The following is a 22,043-nucleotide window of genomic DNA, read 5'->3' as shown; positions in this document are numbered from 1 at the left end:
ACGCTTCGCACCCTTACCGTTCTGAATTATTTCTATAATTTCCCGGGTTTCGACACCACTTTGTTAATGGGTGTATCTGTTGCTCCGAGTACCGCGCACAGCGATTTGTTGCGCAGGGTGATAATTGTGCAATGCTCTCGCGCCGAGCGCTCCGATCTTCACTTTGATCGCTTCGATTGCCGGTGGCGCCCTCTAAGTACGAGACAGAATTGTCGCGCGTTTATCACATTTCGATAGTGTATGTATGTAGTTTATTCTTCCGACATATCGATCGAGGCAATCTCGCTCTTTATGATACAAAGTTGATTGTATACGTCTTCCTTACGGCTGTGGCAAACATTTTACATCTTGAAAATTTCAAAAGGCGTTCGCGAAAAAAAATTGGAAGGTGGTGCTTTTTTCAAACAGCCTAATATACTCGTAAGATTTTATTGCTGCAGTTGTAAGTATGAATCGTAAAATTTGAAGTTGCAATCATCTTATAACTAATTTTATGCCTACGTCTATGTACAATAGACCTGTCCTTAAGAAGGGCAAAATCGAATTTTAATGGTCTTACCCCCCAAATTGGTTCGAAATAATTCAAAAAAAATGTCCGAATTTTTGAAAAATTTTCCCTACATATTTACCCACGCCTAGAAAGCCTTACTTTTTCCCATAAGAAAAGCATTGGTTTTTAGGATTTTTAATCGTTTCTTTACCGCTGCCGTAATTATCAGCTAAAAAATCGCAAATGCTTAGAAAATGTTGAGAGTTATGTTGCCTTTTTGTCCAATTTTTTGGAATTCGATACAAGCATTTTTGGGCTAGATCGATCGACTCTTTTCCGCGTTTTTAGAGAATAAAGATGTGATCGATCTAGCCCAGAAATGCTTGTATCAAATTCCAAAAAATTGGACAAAATGGTAACATAACTGTCAACATTTTCTGAGAATTTGCGATTTTTTAGCTGATAATTACGGCAGCGGTAAAAAAACTATTAAAAATCCCGAATAACCAATGCTTTTCTTATGGGAAAAAGTAAGGCTTCCTAGGCGTGGGTAAATATGGAGAGAAAATTTTTTAAAAATTCGGACATTTTTTTTTGAATTATTTCGAACCAATTTGGGGGGTAAGGCCATTAAAATTCGATTTTGCCCTTCTTAAGGACAGGTCTAATATACAACCTCCTTTCTTGAGAAGGTTTGGCTTGGCTAGTCACGATCAGTATGAATTTTTTGAGTTCGCTTGGATCTGGGTTTCACAGAACATTTAGTGTATTGAAGTTTTCGTTTGTGACTTTCCTATGAATAAAACTCAAATTTTTTTTGTGTGTAAATCGCATTTCACGATGACCGGCAATAAATTGTTGATCTTATTACAGAATTCACAGTGGTTCTCATTCTGTACCGCATATTTTTCCGCATTTATAATTATCCGAAAGTTTGTAATATTCAGCAACCTAAATTGAGTAGCAGGTCTGTACGCATCAAACGGTATTATTTGCTTTGAGTCGTTCCGGGTGTCCTCTATTAGTCATGAATCTGGGTAAAGTATTAGAAAAGTGGAGTGAGTCCCTAGGGTTTTCTCCGTCGATTTCGTACAGGTGATTCGCATACGACTTACACAAAACATCTTTATGCGCTTTTAGTAGATTGTCAAAAATGCCTGCTTTTCATAACGGTTCGAAGAAGGTTGGCTTGATTTGTTGATAGCAGTTATATTTTATTAACTTTGAATCATTATTCCTAATGGACATTGTTTTATAAAACCAATATTAGGGTATCGAACATCAGGTATTTTCAAAATATTAATTACCCAGTTTATGACTTGCTTGAGGACTGTGACAATAATTTATTATTCACAGCAATTATTAAACAACTAGAGGCAATTCTTGAATAACAAAAACGAGTGAATTGTGTGTGACGAAAAGGAGATCCCAGTGAAAATTAAGTGAACAAAAGTTGATATACTCTCTTCCACTATATATTCATACTTACTTTTTCGATTTCGTCGCATTGCTAGGTTGAGAATCGGTAGTGCTTCTGTCTACTGCATCTTGAGAATAATCTTCTAATGTGGTTAACACCAATGCATTCTTGATCAGCATAGTTTGATCCGAGGAACCGTATACCATATGGTCCTCTTCAATATCGTCGTTATGCAAATTACTTTGATAGCCTGAATCCTGTGGTGTAGATCAGATATGTTTGTAAATTTCACAAGTAAGACACTGGTAAATAACAGAAGGTATCGTCAAAAATAGTCTGACACATGAATAATTAGACAAAAGAAACCTAGTGAATTACTTGGATTGATTTTCATCCTTTAGACGGTGTAAAACTATTGTAGACACTCCGATTTCAATTTTACTGATGCATATTTTTGTGGACGTAAAACATTACTAGTGTTAGTGTTTGCGATTTGAGGTCGATAAAGTGGACTGTGATGAATCGATATATTGTGGAAAAGTTTCGAAAATTAAAATCTAAAGTTGAATTTGAAAACAAAAGGACTATCATGTTTCACTCGAAATGAGCAACAAAATTAAAAACAGATTGTGGAAGCTACGTTAATTTTGATCAATAGTTCATTTGATGTGACATAAAAGTTGTTAGTCAAAGACTAGAATATTACAGACTTAACCCTTACTTGCCACACTTTTGTAGAATCACGTACTTGCCAGACTGAGGTGCTTCACACCCCGCCGACAAAAATTGTTATAAAAAAACTGTTGAACAGTTGGCTGGGGATTTTATCACGAGATAATTGTACACTGAGTATTTATCAAAGTATCATATTAATAAGCTACGAAGATCTCTTTGAAAATTCAAAAACAGAAAATAATGGAATCATCATTAAGAGCTTACTTATTTGCGTCTCATTTTAAATCGCTTTGAGCAATGGATCCAATTATTCAGAAGACCATTTTGTAAACGGTTAAATATAGTAGAGTGTCGATTAGATTATCTGATTGGGACCGGGTACCATTTGGATAACCGAACAGCGATATTCCGTGTGAAAGAGGTGCGCAAGAATATGAGGTTTGCTCTTCGAATTCGAAAAACTGAACGTCGAACTCATTAACCTTTAGACCGCCGGTGATTTTATTGTATATTCAAATATGTATACCTACATTTATATTATTTGACTACAGCTTGTCCAGTATACTAGCCAAGAGGCGGCTTCAAAGTTAAGAACGTAAATTAAGAAATAAAATGTAAAATTCAATGCCGGGGCGCGTTCTTTTACGGCTTTGTGACGTGAAGAAATGAAACAGAAGAGTGAAGACTAGATGGTAAATGCAAGCGAGGGTGTACGTCGGGCATATCGGAAATCATTACATTACAAGATGTAAGGTGTCAATTTGCCTATTCCAATTTTCCAAAATTCTAACTTTCACCGACAGCCTAAACCGAATAAAAAATCCATATGTTCGAATAACTAATCACTTCGAAAAACGGGATAAGCCAAGTCATCATGCCGATAACACCAATTAACATGAAAGAGTCTGGATTCTAAATGTAAAATTTTGACTTCTTCCACATAACTTATAGAAGAATAAATAGTTCCATTAGAAGATGTTTGCTTTTATAGAAAACCGAAACGATATTTTGGGTTTTACGAAAATTGAACAATTGAACAAAATTCAGTTTCGCATTTAAATATTTCAATTAAAGTGATTTAAGTGCGAAACTGAAGTTTGTTCATTTGTTATTTACAATAAATGTTTGAGAAAATAGATAATTTTTCTTAAACTCTGAAATATTGTTCTGGTTTATATGATACAAAAGCAAACTATATAATAAAACTATTTCGTCTTTTATTAGTTGGGTCGAAGAAATTAGACATCTAGAACCCAGACTCAAAATTCCTGTTGACCAGTGTTATTTACATCAATGTAAAAAAGACAAAAGCAAACTTTCTAAGTCATAAATGAAGATTTTGGTGATTATTCGATGTGTAAAATCATAATTTAGTTATTTAAATATTAATTGAATTTTTTTTTTCGACCTATGTAATCGATGTTGGGATAATCGACGTTCTATTGTATGTTTCGGTATTTGTTGATCATAACACAGTTCAACAAAATAAAAAAAAATTTTAGCCGTCGCTGTTTTTTCCATGAATTTTAGTGTTTTTGAGAACGTAGAATTTACTAATAAAATCATGGTAATATAAGATTGGCTCTAGTTTATATGTTATTGTAGTATTGTAAGGGGGGGAGGGGGTAGTTTCTGTAAGTTTTGCAAATAAAAAACGGAAAGTAGATAACGGAAGGAGAAACGATATCAGGGTCGATGTGATAGTCACATGATGGCAGATTACTGCACCTCCGTTAAGCTGGTTATGCCAATATAGCATAACAGGTACATATAAATTGGAAAATTAGTTGTTAATTAAACGCTTTTCAACTACAGAAAAAAATGTTTCGCTTCACCCCTTTTTGAAAAAAACGCAACTGATCCAGTTTACTTTTAAGGTAGCATCGCCACGTATTGAAAATAGTGCAGGTTAAGCTGAATTCAAAAAATTCCAACGCAAGCTTTATTCGCTAATTAATAGCTGTGCTGTTAATTGCGATCAGTTTCGTCTCCCTAAAACCACCCTTACCCCTGATGTTCTACCACCCGCAACCAATCCATTACGCAAAACTTTTTGTACGTACGTAAATTTGTTGATATATCCACGCTTAAATTATTCGTTGATTAATCGCTGCGAATAGACGTTAGTCCCATTTTCCAGGAACCACCCCCTCGCCGAATATTTCACCCCCAGCCTCGAAAAATCAAACTGTTCACACGACGACCAGAAATTCGACGCGTGAATTATTCACTGAGTAGTCGGTGCTAATAGATGTTAGTTCCACTTGCCTGAAATCACCCCCTCCCCGCATGTTCCGCCCCTGACGTCGAACAACCAAACTGATCACGCGACGGTCAAAAATTTTTAATTTTATCGATATAGCCGATCAAACAGTACTTACACTGAGAGACCATCTGTGTGAATAAACGGTAAAAATACATTAAAGTTTAGTATGTTTTCAGTAGAACGTAGAGAAATCCAGATTTTTGTTCGAAAAATGCGTGTGCTGCATACTAATGGGTAAAATTGACATCTTCCTTTGAATTAATGAAAAAACCGTTTCAATGTTTAATATAAAATGTGGTAATATTTGACACGCGGCATATCAAAGTTACATAGCCACTGGAAAACACAAGTGATGTAGTAAATATAAATTAAACAGCGTTTAATTAGCGACTAACTTTCCGATTTGTATCTACTTGTTATGCTATATTGGCATAACCAGCTTAACGGACGAGATTACAGCTATATCAAGCTGGAACCGAAACGCCAAAAACAACGGACGCGGAGAATAATTTCGAAAAAATGTTGAGGTCGGAATTAGAGACTAATTAAAAGCTCATTAAGTGCCCTATCTTCAAATTAATTGTTCCACGTATGAACTGAAATGATACTCTGTTTTTTTTGTGCTTCACAACAGGTAAACATGAGCCGTTTGCATTTGCGGCATATTAAACAACTTAAAACTTTATAATACCCAAAATACTGAAAAATATCTCCTCGTTTCTTGAGCTCTCAGCTATAACTGAAAGTCGTAATAGTATTAAGCAATCAATTTTACAATGATTTTCCAGTTTAGGGGTGGTTTCCCCCTCTTGGAGGTGGAGCATTTAATTCGCACGGGCAGTATACCAAGAGCCTTGAACCCTTTGAGGGGTACTAGGAGTATACTTCCAACCTATTTTATTTTCGTTTTTTTTTATTTCTTCGATGTTTCGTGGCTTTAACCTGTAGGTACTAAGGCATTTTTTAGACTTAGGTTGGTAAATAATCTAACTATTATGAAGAATTACGCCACTGACTAGTTTTTTTGATGCTTATAAACAATCAATTAAAAAAAATCAATATCTTCTGAAAAAATCGGCTATTGGTAAACGGATAGAGCTAGAGCTCTGAAAATTTATAAGTCTTTTCTATGCCTAGTACTATTATACATATTTTTTTCAAATTTTTTGATAGGCCGATTTTTTCTAAAAAAAAAAAATTCAATTTTGGTTAACCCCAAAACCCAATAATCAAATTTGACATACCCATGTTTTACGGTGCGCTGAGTACGTAAATAATATAATTGGCAAAACACAAGGCAAATGACGAATGATTCCATATTCCACCACTAGGTGGTGAATACGAACCCGCAATCAAAAATTAACTCTTGAATACTTACAACTAGAGCTATTGTCGCACAGAACTTTGTCTTTTCTTTACGTTTTTTCCATTTGAGTGGAAAAATGAGAAATCATAACAAAACAAAAAAATTACAGAAATAAAAAAAAAAACAAGAAAAAAAATATTTAAAAAAAAACCAAACAAAAACCTAGTTTCTTCCCACGTCCACGTCGTTAGTTCTGGGTCACGCTGAGAGGGAGAGTAAGCGCCATATTTCATTTTTTATTTAGGACTTTGAAAATAATAGGCGCTATCTTGGATCCAACATCTTGAATGTTGCTGCTAATTTCATGTCAGATTTGTAATTAGCGACTCCAAAAACCCCCGCATATAAAATATCGCATAAATCGGTTCATTTTTTTAAATTTTGTCCGCCATCTTGGATCCGCCATCTCGAATTTCGCAAATCTAACGTCAGATTCGCAATCAGCGGTCCCAATAACCCCCGTGTATCAAATTTGGCATATACCGGTTGGTTTTGTAAAATTTCGTCTGCAATCTTGAATTTCGCAAATCCAACCTCAGATTCGTAATCAGCGACTCCAAAAACCCTTTAGATCACTTTGACTTTGATGATTGGATTTTTTTGTTAAATGTGCCCCTCAAAGGGTTAACTTTCGAGTAATTTTGACGTCTATAGAAACTTGTTCCGTCAAAGAGTTGCGACGATTTTTCGAGTTCGAGAGATGTTCTCACCTAGGGGTGCCTTACAATAAATGTTTTAAACATGGATTCTTTGCGCCTTTAATTCTGGCGTGAAGAGTTTTTAGAAATTTCTCTTAGGTCGCGTGGTTTTTGGCGTAACGGTTTCAGGTTTATCTAGAGCTGATACCGCCACAGGTTTTTAAAAAAAAATGGAGAACATTTAATTCGAAAATAGAGCATGTAATTAGACATTAATTAAACCATAATTATTCCGTAGGAGATTTATCGGTTTTCGAATGAGGCAGTTCCAGCTTGATATAGCTGGACTCTACAGAGACATAGTTCCCAAAAATCTTAGAGAGCAGTGTTGGGCGTTTTTTTTTAATTCATTATATTCTAATTACAAATTACAAATATAATTAGTATCGATTTTTCTTCTAATTGCAAATATAATTACTCTCGCTTTTGTTCGAATTAAAAATTACAAATGTAATTGATATCGACTTCCCTTCTAATGACAAATTACAAATGCAAATAACAACGATTTTGCTTCTAATTACAAATTAGAAATGTAATTATTGTTACGTCCGGCATATCGCCACACGTCACCCTCATCTCATCACTCTCCCACGATCCTTATCATCATCTCATTCTTGTCCTCCAATTTCTATTCTGACTTATGCCACTCGCTTTTTGTCGACTCTGCTACTTCTGTTCCCCAACATTTGCGCACCTTCCGTCTACTTTGCTCTTACCTCAGTATTGTTCCTATTCCAACGTTCGAAACGATTAAGTCTATTTCAACACTCAACAACCTCACGTATAACTTTTCTTCCCGATATTGTGAACTACACACTGCGTTCAAACTATTTCACAAATTCTTCAAACTAATATATAGTTGATAGCTCAAACATCCCAACCGTTATTCAACCCTATCCCAAGTTCTGGTTGTCCCCGGACGTAAAGGCGAAGGCAAACCCGTTTGTTCCTTACCGCTCGGGAATAAACGACGTCCACGGAAGTAACATTAGTATCGATTTTTCTTCTAATTACACATCCTAAATGTAATTAGAATAGTTTTTTTTCTGATTACAAATATATTAGCATTGATTTTTCTCACAATAACAAATTACCAATGCAATTAGTAATTTCGATGTAATTAATTGCACAAAGTAATCAGTAGGGCCTAACACTGTATAAGAGAAGTACCTGAAAAGTGTCATATATTATATATTTATTTCACTTTTGCCTGAATAAATTAAGCATAACTAAAGCCAATGATACTATTTTTTTTTTTTTAACTTGAGATATTTAAAAAACTTGACTTTTTCATCTAAGTATCGCGTTTTTGAGTCATACATGAAAATATCGATAGAATAAATAACTAGAGCCAATTTCGAAAAAATACGCCTACTCCTAAGGTCGTTGACATCAAATCTTCCTAAGACCAACTCAAATATCAAAGACAACAAAATCACTGTTGATCAGTGTAATAAAAATCGATGCAATGTTGTAAGACTAATTATTCCACGATGCCAATCCATCTAAAGAAAAAAAAAATGTTTCAGTGAATTTGTAGACTATACGTGTTGTTGTAGGATCTTGGAAATGTAGGTCATTAATTTAACAACAAGTTTTTGCTGTTAACGTTTCGACTCTGATTGGAGTCATCCTCAGGATAATTTAATGCATCTATTGAAAACATCTGATTGTAATACATTGTTGGTACCGGGTCGGAACAACATTATGATATATAATAAGAAATTACAATAATAATAAAATTAACAATGAACTATGTATATAGAAACAAAGGGACACTAACCTTATATAAAGTAGTCAAATTTTATAAACAGTGAGAAGTAATTTGATGAACTAATAACGCAGTTATAATGTTTATTGTCACTTTTTTCTTACATTCTTTATCTCCTGTCTCCATGTTTTATTGATAGTTAAAAGGCGATCTGGTCAAAAGTAGTTGCCACAGAGAAAGATGGGCTTTGTTCATAACATTTCTTTGATTCATGGCGTTACCACGACGAAATTACTCAGAAGATGGATGTCCACTTCAAAGAAACTGATAGAAATGAAGAATAGAAGGATCTTTTTACCTACGTGTAAGAAAAAAGACCTGTTGCCTACACATTTGAAATTCTCAAAATTTTATCTTATTAGGTTAGGTTTCATTTCATGTATTTATAAACATAAATTCAAATGCAATCTACGTAGTTTTCAATTAAGTATTTTAAATCTAGAAATAAGCGACACTCACTCCACTATCATTAAAACACAAAGAACACTTGACAACCTAGATAAAACAATTAGAGGAAAAAAATTACCGTTAGACATGATCAATGAGTTCTATAGTTCACAAAATCGCAGCTTAGAAAAACAATTCCAAAGAATGAAAGCTTCTAACATTAAAAAGTTGAAAAATCTCTTACAGTCAAAATCAAACTCAGAAAGAAAACTAAACAGCTCTGACAAATCAAAATGGTTCGTAAACTTAACGAATGTCACTATACCTCCACAAGTTATTGAAACTATAAGTTTGGGACCAAAACATGGAATTTCCATAAAAACCAATGCAATACCTACATCTAATCTCATAGCTGATTTTGAATCTTACGCTCATAAAATTCCTTTTGAGTCACGCAATCGAGCTAGAATTGATTTTTCTAATAAAATTTCCAACTTTAAACACAATCCACGAATAACAGGTAAATTCAACACCAAAGCACTCAACGCTATTAAAGACTTCCGAGCTTCTCACCCTGGTCTGTTGGTCTTAAAAGTTGACAAAGGTAACGCAACGGTTTGTATTACTCGTAATGACTACCGAATGAAAATGTCACAACAACTATCAGAGGAAAACACGTATAAAATTGTCAAACATGACCTCACGTACACATTACAACAATGGGTTAACACACTAATTAATAGTTGGCAACAAAAAAATTTAATCACCAGACAAGTCAAACGTAGTATCTACACCAACAACAGTGTGCCACCTAGAGCTTATGGCTTACCTAAAATTCACAAAATTGATGTCCCGGTGAGAGTTATAGTGTCTTTTTTAGATAGTCCAACTTACAAATTATCCAAAACTTTAAACTCATGGATAAAAATGGGCCTAAAAAGACCACCTTCACATGTAATAAACAGCTTTAATATGGTCAACTCCATCAAGGGATTCAAATTACCACCAAATTACAGTTTAGTGTCCCTAGATGTAATATCACTCTACACTAATATACCGTTGAACTTGGTTATTGATTTGATAAAAAAACGTTGGCGTGAACTATCACCGAACATTCCTGTACCACTTGAACAATTTCTTTTAGCTTTAAACATATGTTTTGATGCTTCTCTTTTCAAATTCGACGATAAGATATTTTCTCAAATTTTTGGATTACCAATGGGCTCTCCCTTATCCCCAATACTAGCAGACATGGTCATGGATGAACTTGAAGACCACTGCACAAAAAAACTGCCGTTCTCGTTACCGTTTTACCTTAGATATGTGGATGACATATTAACAGCAGTTCCTGAAGATTAGATCCCACAACTATTGAAAATCTTCAACAGCTTTCATCCAAGATTACAATTCACAATAGAAATTGAACTTGATAACAAAAGTAACTTCTTGGATGTAACAATCATCAACAACTCGTACATCATTGACACCGATTGGTTCCACAAAATCACGTGGTCCGAACGGTATTTGAACTTCTATTCACATTATCCCAGATAGTACAAAATCGGCACAATAATTAATCTAGTTGATAGGGGAATAAGATTAGCCAACAATTGTTATCGCGAAAAAAATCTCAAATTAATCAAAGATGTCTTAATTAAGAATGATTATCCGCCGGGCCTGTTACATAGAATCACCAATCAAAGGTACAAAAAAAACTGTGAACAAGACAACAATAACTCCTTAAACCCAACAAATAAAGACAACTTAACCTTTATTTCTATCCCATACGTTAAAGGTTTGTTTGAATCACTAAACAGAACGTTTAAAAAATACAACGTACAATTTGTAGGAAAAAATTTCAACGACTTAAGCTTGTTTTTTGATACAGGGAAAGATAAATTACCACTGGAAAAACAATCAAACTTAGTATATAAAATCTGTTGCAAAGATTGCAAAAAGCCATACATTGGCCAAACTAGCCGTTGCGTAATGTAAGAATCAATGAACATAAAAACAACTTCAAAGATTCAGACGACCACTATACGGCTTTAACAAAACATGCAATGTCCTTAAACCACCATTTTGACTTTGATAATGCTAAGATATTACATAAAGAACCTCGATATTAAAATAGACTAGTGTTAGAAATGTGTAACATCGCCAATCATACCAATTTTGTCAATCTTAGACAAGACATTGAAAAATTAAGCGGAATTTATATTAAATTAATCAAGGATATGAAGGCTTAGGCAGTTCAACGACCTCTTCATCATATGGTTAAGAACGACCTTCTCAATTATCTCACACGGTTACACCTCTAATCACTCCTCTTTCTTATCTATGTTCAATCGGCGTAAGAAACGGTTTATTTTATTTACTCATATCCTTCAACTTTCTGTCGTCAATATTTATAACAGAATGTTGTTGTATTTGAAAAATTGATTGTTTATATTTTAATCATCAACAAGGTATTCGTACGACCTTCTTATTTGTGTGATGTGAACGACCTCCCACTTAGCTCACACGTTTATATACATATTTGTTTACTTTCTTCTTTTCATCCACACTCATTCTCCACAAGCAAAGGGTTTATATTCCACCCACCCACTGTCTCCAACCCCTCTCAGTAACGATCTTTAGACAGAGTAGTTGCCTTTTGACCAGATCGCCTTTTAACTATCAATAAAACATAGAGACAGGACATAAAGAAAGTGAGAAAAAAGTGACAATAAACATCATAACTGCGTTATTATTTCATCAAATTACTTCTCACTGTTTATAAAATTTGACTACTTTATATAAGGTTAGTGTCCCTTTGTTTCTATATACATAGTTCATTGTTAATTTTATTATTATTCTAATTTCTTATTATATATCATAATGTTGTTCCGACCCGGTACCAACAATGTATTACAATCAGATGTTTTCAATAGATGCATTAAATTATCCTGAGGATGACTCCAATCAGAGTCGAAACGTTGACAGCAAAAACTTGTTAAATTAATGACCTACATTTCCAAGATCCTACAAAAACACGAATACTACAAGGTCAAGATCATTTTTTCAAATTTGTAGACTATAGTCTTCGAAATGAAACCAGCCATCGTAGTTTGGAACTCAACGACCGTATTGAGTTTTTTACTATTTTGAAGCGACTTGAAATCGACTCAGCATCGACAGCTGAAATTTTAATTATAATTTTAGTATTTTTATTTTTTTTTACATTGAATGAGATCGTTTTAGCTTAAAATTATAATAATTTAACGAGTACTCAATGTGCGACTAACTCGTAAAGAAAATGAATAAAATGTATCGATTTTTAAACAGCCAACCTTCATAATGAAGACACGATTGATCATCTGCCCAAAAAGTTTTTTGCGTAGACATAGACAGTTTTCATTTGTTTGGAATCAACGAAGGTGTTACTTTCTGACAACTAATTGCTATATGCAGGTGTATAAAAAGTGGAAATACCTCGGATTCTTTTTGCTCCATGTCTTGCTTACATTCTGCATCAACTGTCTTGGAACTCGGTAGTTTATTTAAACTGTTGATTTTGTGAACTTGATCCAATCTGATCTCAGGCTCATTAGCAAGTTTTGATACACTGACAGCGTTCAACTTTTGGACGGTAGCTTTTGTATTCGTTGTTTTCTGACCGGATACTGCAATAATAAAATCATGTAAATCATTATCTGACTCCTCTAGAACAAGTTCTGAAAATTCACACTCGTGAGTTTAATCAAAATTTCAATTAATTAATTGATTGGTACTTTGAATTAATAGTTTTTTTCAACGAATTGATTAATCGACCCTTTCAACTTATCATTTCTATATCGATAGCTAAATCGGTTGATTAGATAAACAGTTAATGATGAACAGACCTAACGCGAAATATAGCTCACGTCTGTAATGTTAGCAGAACCATGTTGGAAAAATCGAGCATTACAGATACCATAATTAGGTGCTCTTTAGGTGCTAATTATTTGCCCTAATAAAAAAATAGGTGCTCGATTCGTTACCTATAAGAAAAGAATTTTCACTCTTAAAAATTAGGTGCTCGATTCCGTTACTGATGAAAAAGAATTTTCATTCTGAGCTGCTGACGAAATGTCATGCTGGCGGCGCATATTCTAAAAACGCGGAATATTGGCTATGGAAAAAATTGCTTTACGCAAGAATTAGGTGCTCTTTAGATGCTAATTAGGTGTCCTATTCAAAAATTAAGTGCCCGAATTCATTATCTTAAAAAGTATATATCCACTTCGAAAAATCGTCAAATAATGGCGGTAGAAAAAAATTGGTCTACTCAGGAATTGGGTGCTCTTTAGGTTCTGATTGCGTATACTATTAAAAAATTAGGTGCCCCATTTTCTATCAATCACAATTGTTGTTTACGTACGGTTGCTAACGTAGAGTCACCCGCCTGGTGTTTTTTTTTTTTTTTTGGTGACTTTTCACACAGAAAACTGCTGTGAAAAATATTCAATTTTTAGACAGTTTTGAATTATTTAATTTCGAAATAATGAAGGTATCTCAATATCCATATTCTCGTTTCTTCGATTGATCATTTGAAGCTTAGGTAAAAAGTTGCAAATCTCAAACTCAATTTTCATAACTTTTAAAACGTTTTTTGACAGATTAAAGTGTGTTTCAGACCAGTCATCCAAGCAGCTTCTTACTAATGATTTGACCAAATCGGATAACTCATTTTTTTGTTTGTTTTGTTGAATATTTCCCAAAAAATATAAAATTTGAGAATATTGATGTGCGCTGGGCTGAATCCAACGGCAAGTTATTAAATAAATTCCACTAGTACAAAACTAAAGTTTTCCAATCAGTTTAATTGAAATAATTCCGAAATAAGGGCTGTAAGCATAAAAATGTACACGTTTCTTGTTTGCTACGAAATTTCCTACAAGATGAAATGATTTCCAAACTGATAATTTCAAAATTAGAGACGAAAAATCGTTTTTTTAGCGGCTTTGAAACAATATTCAATTTCAAGAGATGGTTTTGAAAATCGTGGATTGAGTGGTTCATTCCATCCCTAATCTATTTCCAAACCCCCATCCTTCTGCGTTTATTAGGTTGTGCAAAATGGGAGTTTGAACAAAAAAATTCAAATTTTCCAATCCGAGTTCCAGCATGAACGGGCATCTCCATATAGGTCCTGATTTCTTGACCTGGAGTAAAACATCCAAATTTTTATAAATCGCCATGAAAATGATTTTTTCTGATATGTATTATCATTTTTGATTTTTTGAAAAATTTAATTTTTGTAAATCCTTGAATATTTCTGTTGCCTTTAGGAGTACAGAAATTTGAGGGTCATATATGGATAGTGTTCGGTCGAACGAATAATCAGAGGTGCCCAGGCACGAATGGTCGCTCACGCGTGTATATACGAACACATGCGTCGCGCGGCCATAGACTTATAAGATAAACTGCGCGCTCTTATGAGCCGTTTGAAGACTCTCTCTGTTTTGTCTTGCATGTGTTTAGACGAGCATGAAGGAGGAGGGAATAGCGCGGGCCCGGCCGCGTCAGTCAAGTAGTCGAGCGACTCGGGGTCAGTCGTTCATTCTTTTTGGTTTTCTTTTCTCTGTGCGTTTCCGGAGAGATGGATAAATCTAAGGGGTCTCACTGCAATTCGATCGGTACTCGAATCTTGTGGTGTCTTGTATCTTCAAATCCTTCCTGATTGTTGCATGCTGGGGAGCCGGAATAACCTCGTAAGTACACTAACAACAAGCGCGGTACGTCCCACCAGGCACACCGGCGCAGCCCGGTTGTACCAATGAGCAAGCGCAATGCTTGACGCAAGTAATCTACCGATTGCTTGTACATACTTGGATTCACACAAGGTAATCCTTCCGGTACACCGAATCAAGCGGTGATACCTGAGCACAAGCGCAATGCTTATACGAAGTCGCCAGCGACTTCATTTACCACGATTATACTGCACGAAACTGTCAAGACGCCCAGCGCAACTATATATAAATATAGAGATTCAATTCGGATGTTTCAAACGAAACCAGCAACCAATACAACTACACACACACATATATATATAATGTCTCATAATCGTAGATTTCACCTCCGAAATAATTCAGTGTGCGAAATATATTTCATATGATAAATATCCTATACACATTGTAAATTCAACATTTGCGAGGGGTTTTTTCTCTGAGGTTCATACCTCAAAGATTTTTCTCTCTGAGCCATAATAAAACATAGAACTGATGGCTCAAAATACGTGTTTATTTCATTTATTCCTATTCCCTAGATCCTTGTTTTCTAGAGTTGGAAATCGTGACCAAATTAAAAAATACGCGGCCTCGTTTTTATTAAAGAGGACGCGCCCCACGAAACAGATAGAGTTCAGAATCCCGCTTATTTTGAGAACAATACAAACATTATACCTCCGTAAAGCTGGCCTCTCCCACTTACTCAAAAGAATTTGAAAAAATCATAGATTAAAGAGTTATTTACGAGCTCTGCAATGCCTCAAACCGCGATTTTTAAACTTGATCCTGTTACGAGAAAATCAATTTTGGAAAATGGGGGGACCAGCTTACCGGAAAGCTTGCCCCCCTCCCCCCAAGAGTAAAAAAATGTTGTCAATAATTTTGGCCACGTGAGAATGAGGACGTAATTAGGAGCTCCTGATATACGTTGGATACAATGTCGTGGACACAACCCCTATAGATGTATCCACGCCCAATCGCGATGGTAGGAGAGAAAAAAGATATTCAAAATGATGAGTACTAGCATGTTGTGCGACTTGTAAAAAAGAATTCACTACGTTGAATTTTCAGGTTAGTTTTTTGATGATCGGAAACAAATCGGAACAGGGGGTGTTTCGGGGGCAGTAGGTCAAAAATCAAATCATACATATCCTGTTAGCTCTTAATTCGCTGAACATTTTGCCGTAAAAAAAAATTCACTGCGATGAATTTGAAGGATTTTTTTTTAATTATTTACTAAGGATTGAAAATCAAAAATTGTTACGCGCTGTTATTTAAAAGCTCTTAAATAAATAACAATTTTTTCCAGAGCCAATATTCCGCGTTTTTAGATCCTGCGCTGTTAGTATGACATGCATCAGCAGCTCAGAGTGTAAATTCTTTTTTATCGGTAACAGAATCGAGCACCTAATTTTTAAATAGGGCACCTAATTAGTTCCTAAAGACCAACTAATTCCTGCGTAAGGTTCGATTGACAAAAAAATCGAAAACAACCTAATAGGAAATATGTTTAATCATCCATGAAATCGATTGCAGGTATTTGCACAAACGGATGTATATGTGTATTTGTGCGAGGACGAGTTTTTTGTAAGCACGAATCCAGGTGAATGACTTGACCGATTTGACGAAAACTGGAGACAGAAAATTGAAGTATTCTAATCATAAGCTGACCACCACACAAAAATTGATTCGGATTAAAATAGGGATTTAGCGCTCATTAGCTGCTGATATGTTTCCCCATTCCCGAGTTTGTTCCTCGAACCACTTCGACAGAATCGATGGCGATGCCAGGTAAGATAAATCGAGCATAGCATTATGAATTTTGCACCAATATTTTTTATATCTGACACTGTATTTTTGGGAATTTTTTCAGATTTTTCGATTACGGCCATCGAGGTGTTCCAAAAAAAAAAATTTTTAAATTCATGACGCGCTCAAATTTCATTGAAAAATCTGAAAACAATTGTAATTGCTTGATAGAGTGAGAGTAATGATAGGAAAAATCGGGAACCAGATTTGAGGAGTCGAGGGTCAGACCGAGGTCGAAATGGTATGGAATACCTCGTATATATGTCAGAGAAAGACCGGATGACACTCTCAAACTACGTGTTTGGCGTGTGGAACGCATTTTGAACCACCGTTTATTAACAAGACAAAACTGGAAACTTCAACTGACAGAACTTTTGAAAGAGATTCAATATTTTAAATATTTGATCGACACGTCAATTCAATTCCGGGCTTGCTTGTTTTACTCAATCTTCGTTCCTCTTTTTGTTAATACAGCAGCCCTTCGGAACAATAGAAAACAACGACGGACGGCAACTCCATTATTTCGTTATCCTCGACATATGGTGGTCGTTAAATGTAACATCATGTTGGATGGTCATAAATCAGCTCCGAAACTAGAAAAAAAATGTCTAATTTTTTTAGATTTTTATTTCCAGTCCCTACTGTGCCGGCATCATCATCATCATTTTCTTTTAAATTATAAAAATAGGGTATTTTACGATTTCCGGGATCTCGCCTATTCATAGCAGTTTCGGATAGGAAATTTCCTCAGGATTACGGCAGTTTCAGCCGGGCGCGTCTCCACCTAGCGAATCGGAGAATGCTCGCTGTTCTTAGTTTTCTAGGAGCAGAGGGTAGGAGTGAAATAAAATAGCTCCCGCGGACAAAACTCCCCTGTAAAGGGTGTGTCATTTCTAACTGACCCGACACGATGATCGGTCTCTGCTGTAACCCACTGGGAGTGTCCGTACCCTGTGTCGATTATTTCCGACGATGCAGGCCACGGCTGATGTGAGCTTGCTCTGCCGACGTGTGAATTACAGCAGCAGATCAGGAGCCAGTCACCTCGGACCTTGATCAGGAATTACGCAGTGAGTGCAGACATCGAAATCTGCACCGCCCCGAGCGAGTCCAGTCCGTACGTGTATCCCGGGACTGGCTAAGTGTTGACTAGGCCCCAGAGTACTGAGGTCTGAGTAATATCTCCGAGGGTGTACCCGTTCCTAGTTATAGCAACCCGCTCCTCTCCGTACGATGCGCTGGTAAAAATAAAGTATGAGCACATTAAAGGAAATATATAAGAGTCAAAACGGGCCTCATGTCCAACAAGCAGCGATTGAAACAAGCGCTGAGATGAAGAGGAAGCAAGCGCTGGAACGCTTTGAAAAGCTGACCAACGAGTTACAGGAGTTCGTCCAATCAAAGGTCAATATCCACAAGGAGATAAAGACCAAAACAACCGGTGTAGCTAACGCCCTTTAAAGGTTCATTAATCTTGATGATGATTGGCAGGAAGTACAACGGCGCGCTTCCCGTGTTACACCGGAGAGAACAGACGCCTCAGCACTACCACCTAGCCAATTAGCCATTGGCGTAGTGGAAAAAATGGATACTAGAGCTGAAGGCGATGACAGTGAATCCAACGCCGGAGATACAAGCGATACCAGGTCTGGAAAAAGGAAAGAGCGAAATTCTCCTGATTCAACAGACAAGCAGGCGAAAAAAAAGAAGTACTCAGGAAAAAATCCTCCTTAAAACGAGGTTCTGAAAAACGTTGGACAGCAGAAGGCGTTTGCCTGGCAAGTAGTCCAAACAAGGAAGGTCAAGAAGAAACAAAACAAGGAACAGGCTCCAAAGCAGCACACCTAGCGACCACCAAAGGAGGACCCGCCGGTTATATGCCGAGAACACCGCGGAAATTCACCCGACCTGATGCACTGATCATCCGTCCAGTTGAAAAGGATAAGTATACCGAGATACTCCGCCGGATCAAAAAGGAAGTTCATGGTGACGAGGTCTGTTCCACGGTAGAGAAGATCAACAGGACCAGGACTGGTGACGTGCTATCACGCTTTCAAAGAAGAGCACCGACAAAGGCCAGGCCTTGCAGAGGGCTATTGAAGGGGTCCTAAAACAGGATGCCAAAGTCATAAGGCAGGGGCCTCGAGACGATCTTGATATCCGGGACCTGGACGACACTACGACAAGGGAGGACATACAGACAGTTTTGCAAAAGATAGGTGCAGAGAACTGCGAGATACCACTTGCGGCAATCAAGATCCGTAAGGCCTATAGAGGTACTCAAACTGCCTTAGTAACACTGGCAGTACCAACAGCTCAGAAGGTACTTGGCGAGCATGGCAAGATCAGGATTGGTTGGGTCAATTGCCGAGTAAGATCAGTGAAGAGACCCACGCAATGCTACAAATGGTGCCACTTCAGGCATGTTGGGGCCCAATGTAACAGCAAGGCAGACAGGTCAAGAATGCATTAAATGCGGACAAGATGGTCACAAAGTAGCTGATTGTAAGAACTCAGCTAGATGTGCACTATGTGCTGAACATCACGGCATAGAGAATACCGCCCACCATGCCGGCACTAGTAGATGCCCGGTATTCAAAGAGGCACATCTGAAGATGCAAAACAGACGAGCATGAAGATATTACAGCTAAACCTCAATCACTGTGAGGCTGCGCACGACTTGCCCACGCAGACTATGCGCGAACTAAAGCTAGATCTAGTACTTATAGCAGAGCCATACGAACACCTGAGCACCCAACCTTGGGAATCGGACAGCACCGCAAAGGCTGTCATCTGGTCTTGTGAAAAATTTCCATTCCAAAGTGCGGTCAATAATGGAGAAGCTGGTTTTGTAGCAGCATGGGTGGACGGTATTTGTTTCTACAGTTGCTATGCACCGCCTAGTCTCACGGCTGAACAATATGCAGATTTCCTTGATCGACTAACGGAAGATGCGAGACAGTACTCTCCCGTAGCAATAGCCGGCGATTTCAATTCCTGGGCGGCAGACTGGGGAAGCAAGGTCACTGATGCACGGGGAAAAGCACTACTCGAGGCTATGGCTACACTTGATGTGGTCCTACTCAACATCGGAGATACACCAACGTACACTAAAGGAGAAGCAAGCTCAATTGTCGATCTTACATTTATTAGCAGCAGTTTAACTAGAGGAAGCTATTGTTGGAAAGTAATGGACACCTATACAGCCAGCGACCATAGGTCAATACTCTAGGAAATATCGACTGGCCAGAATCCCAGAAGAGCAAATAGGCAAACCAACACAGTTAGGTGGAAAGTGAAATTTTTTGACTCAGGTGCCTTGGTAGTGGCCTTAGACAGCGACCCGATCACCACTGGAAGTGCTGAGGAGAAGACGAAGGAACTAATGAGAAGAGTTTCCCAGGCTTGCGACGCTACCATGCCTCGGAAACGTGGCATGAATCAAAGACCTTCGATGCACTGGTGGAACGACACCATTAGCGTTCTTCACTCAGAGTGTCTCAAAAAAAGAAGACTATCCCAGCGTGCCTATCGACGACCTAGCTCTGCAAAGCTGGTTGCAGAGTACAAAAAGGCACGTCGGAATTTTAACAAGGCCATCAAAGACAGCAAGAGACATTGCTGGAAGGAGCTCATCGACGAAGTGGAAAAGGACCCATGGGGAAGACCGTATAAAGTGGTAATTTCCCACCTGAAACGCCAGCCAATACCGTCACCTACATGCCCGATACTCTTACAGAGGATCGTTTCTGCGTTGTTTCTACAACAACGTGAGTTTAGCTATCCACTAGTGCAGTGTGAGGAAGAAGACATTCCACCTGTCACTTATGAAAAACTGATGGAAGCCTGTAATCGTGTTGGGAATAACAAAGCGCCGGAATTGGACGGAATCCCAAATATAGCGCTGAAAACAGCTATCAAAGCAGCGCCAGCATTATTCCTAGAGACTTACAACGCATGCCTTGATGAAGGAACCTACCCCAGAAAGTGAAAGCAACAACGACTTGTACTGCTTCCTAAAGGGAAGAAGCCACCAGATGAACCGTCATCTTACCGACCACTCTGCATGTTGGACACAGCAGGTAAGATACTAGAACGCATAATCCACCAGAGAATCGAAGCAGTGGTCGAGCCTCTCCTGGCGCCTAACCAATGTGGATTCCGAAAAGGACGATCAACCCTAGACGCTATCAATCTTGCCGCCAACAGAGCCAGGGATGCGATCGGAGGGAAAAGATGGAAAGGAGGTACGAAGAAGTACTGCTTCGTGGCTACACTTGACATCAAGAAAGCCTTCAACTCCGCTAACTGGGACTGCATCATGCGGGCCCTCGAAGAGAAGAACGTACCGGGATACCTGCGCAGGATAGTAGCTAGCTACTTTGGAAATAGGGTCCTGAAATATGACACGGAGAATGGCCCAAAGCAGTATGATATTACTGGAGGTGTACCATAGGGCTCAGTTCTGGGACTTTTGTTACGGAACATTATGTATGATGGCCTACTGAGACTGACATTACCAACGAATGTCGAGCTGGTGGCATATGCAGATGACGTAGCTGTGGTGATCGTCGCTAAGCACTTTGAGGAAATAAACCTGGCATTCGACATCACGTTCAGACGAATAAACCAATGGATGGACACGGTGAAGTTGCAACTAGCCAAACACAAGACCGAAGCAGTGCTCATCACCAGTAGAAAAACAGTGGAAACGATCAGTTTGGAAGTTGGAGAGCAAGAAATCACATCGCAACCGTACATCCAGTACCTGGGAGTGATGCTTGATGCCCGACTCAACTTCAAGCAGCAAGTAGAACACGTGAGTTCCAAAGCATCAGTCGTGAGAGCAAGCTTATCACGGTTGATGCCGAATGTTGGAGGTCCGAAGCAGAGTAAGAGGTTGTTCTTCCTCTAGAGCACAACTGTAAGAATGTCTGTAAGTGTGTTTACAGTTTGGAATCTTACGCTTCTGATGCGAAGCCCGTAAGACAGTCAATGACCGTCTAGTAAGATTCCAAAATGTAAACACACTTACAGACATTCTTACAGTTGTGCTCTAGAGGAAGAACACTTTCTATTCACACATACAACAGCACAAGAAAACAAATTTGAACTAACTGGTGGTGAGAGGAATTAACGACATCAGAGTCAGGGCGGCTAGGTGGTCTAGTGGAGTAAGGCTCCGGTAAAGCATCGCTAGATACCAGGTTCGATTCCTGGCTCCGTCGTTAATTTTTCGAATTTACCAGTTTTTCAAATTTATATCTTCAACGATGAAAAGTCCTCGTGATTAATGATAATGCATATCCGCATTTCAATTATTAGACGGTCATTGACTGTCTTACGGGCTTCGCATCAGAAGCGTAAGATTCCAAAATGTAAACACACTTACAGACATTCTTACAGTTGTG

General features: G+C 37.6%; 1 protein-coding gene across 9 annotated transcripts in view; it reads right to left on the bottom strand.

Annotated features, from left to right (window-relative positions):
* The window catches only part of LOC124300714 (DNA-directed RNA polymerase, mitochondrial), a 136,234-nt gene that overhangs the window by 95,498 nt on the left and 18,693 nt on the right, over positions 1-22,043 (bottom strand). For 8 of the 9 annotated variants that reach the window (XR_006907302.1, XR_006907303.1, XR_006907300.1 and 5 more), the window contains exons 3-4: positions 12,548-12,738; positions 1,980-2,167 (exon numbers count right to left, since the gene is read on the bottom strand). Coding sequence is in view for 2 of the 9 variants with exons in the window: in XM_046755031.1 (XP_046610987.1) it covers positions 1,980-2,167; positions 12,548-12,738 (379 nt within the window). In the remaining 7 variants the exon portion in view is untranslated. The remainder of the gene's footprint in view (positions 1-1,979; positions 2,168-12,547; positions 12,739-22,043) is intronic. The other variant, XR_006907301.1, reaches the window with a different exon arrangement.

This window comes from Neodiprion virginianus, chromosome 3, assembly GCF_021901495.1.
Source record: "Neodiprion virginianus isolate iyNeoVirg1 chromosome 3, iyNeoVirg1.1, whole genome shotgun sequence".
Classification (NCBI taxonomy): domain Eukaryota; kingdom Metazoa; phylum Arthropoda; class Insecta; order Hymenoptera; family Diprionidae; genus Neodiprion; species Neodiprion virginianus.
The sequence above is the reverse complement of the archived record's forward strand: the minus strand, read 5'-3'. Positions and strand labels throughout refer to the sequence as shown.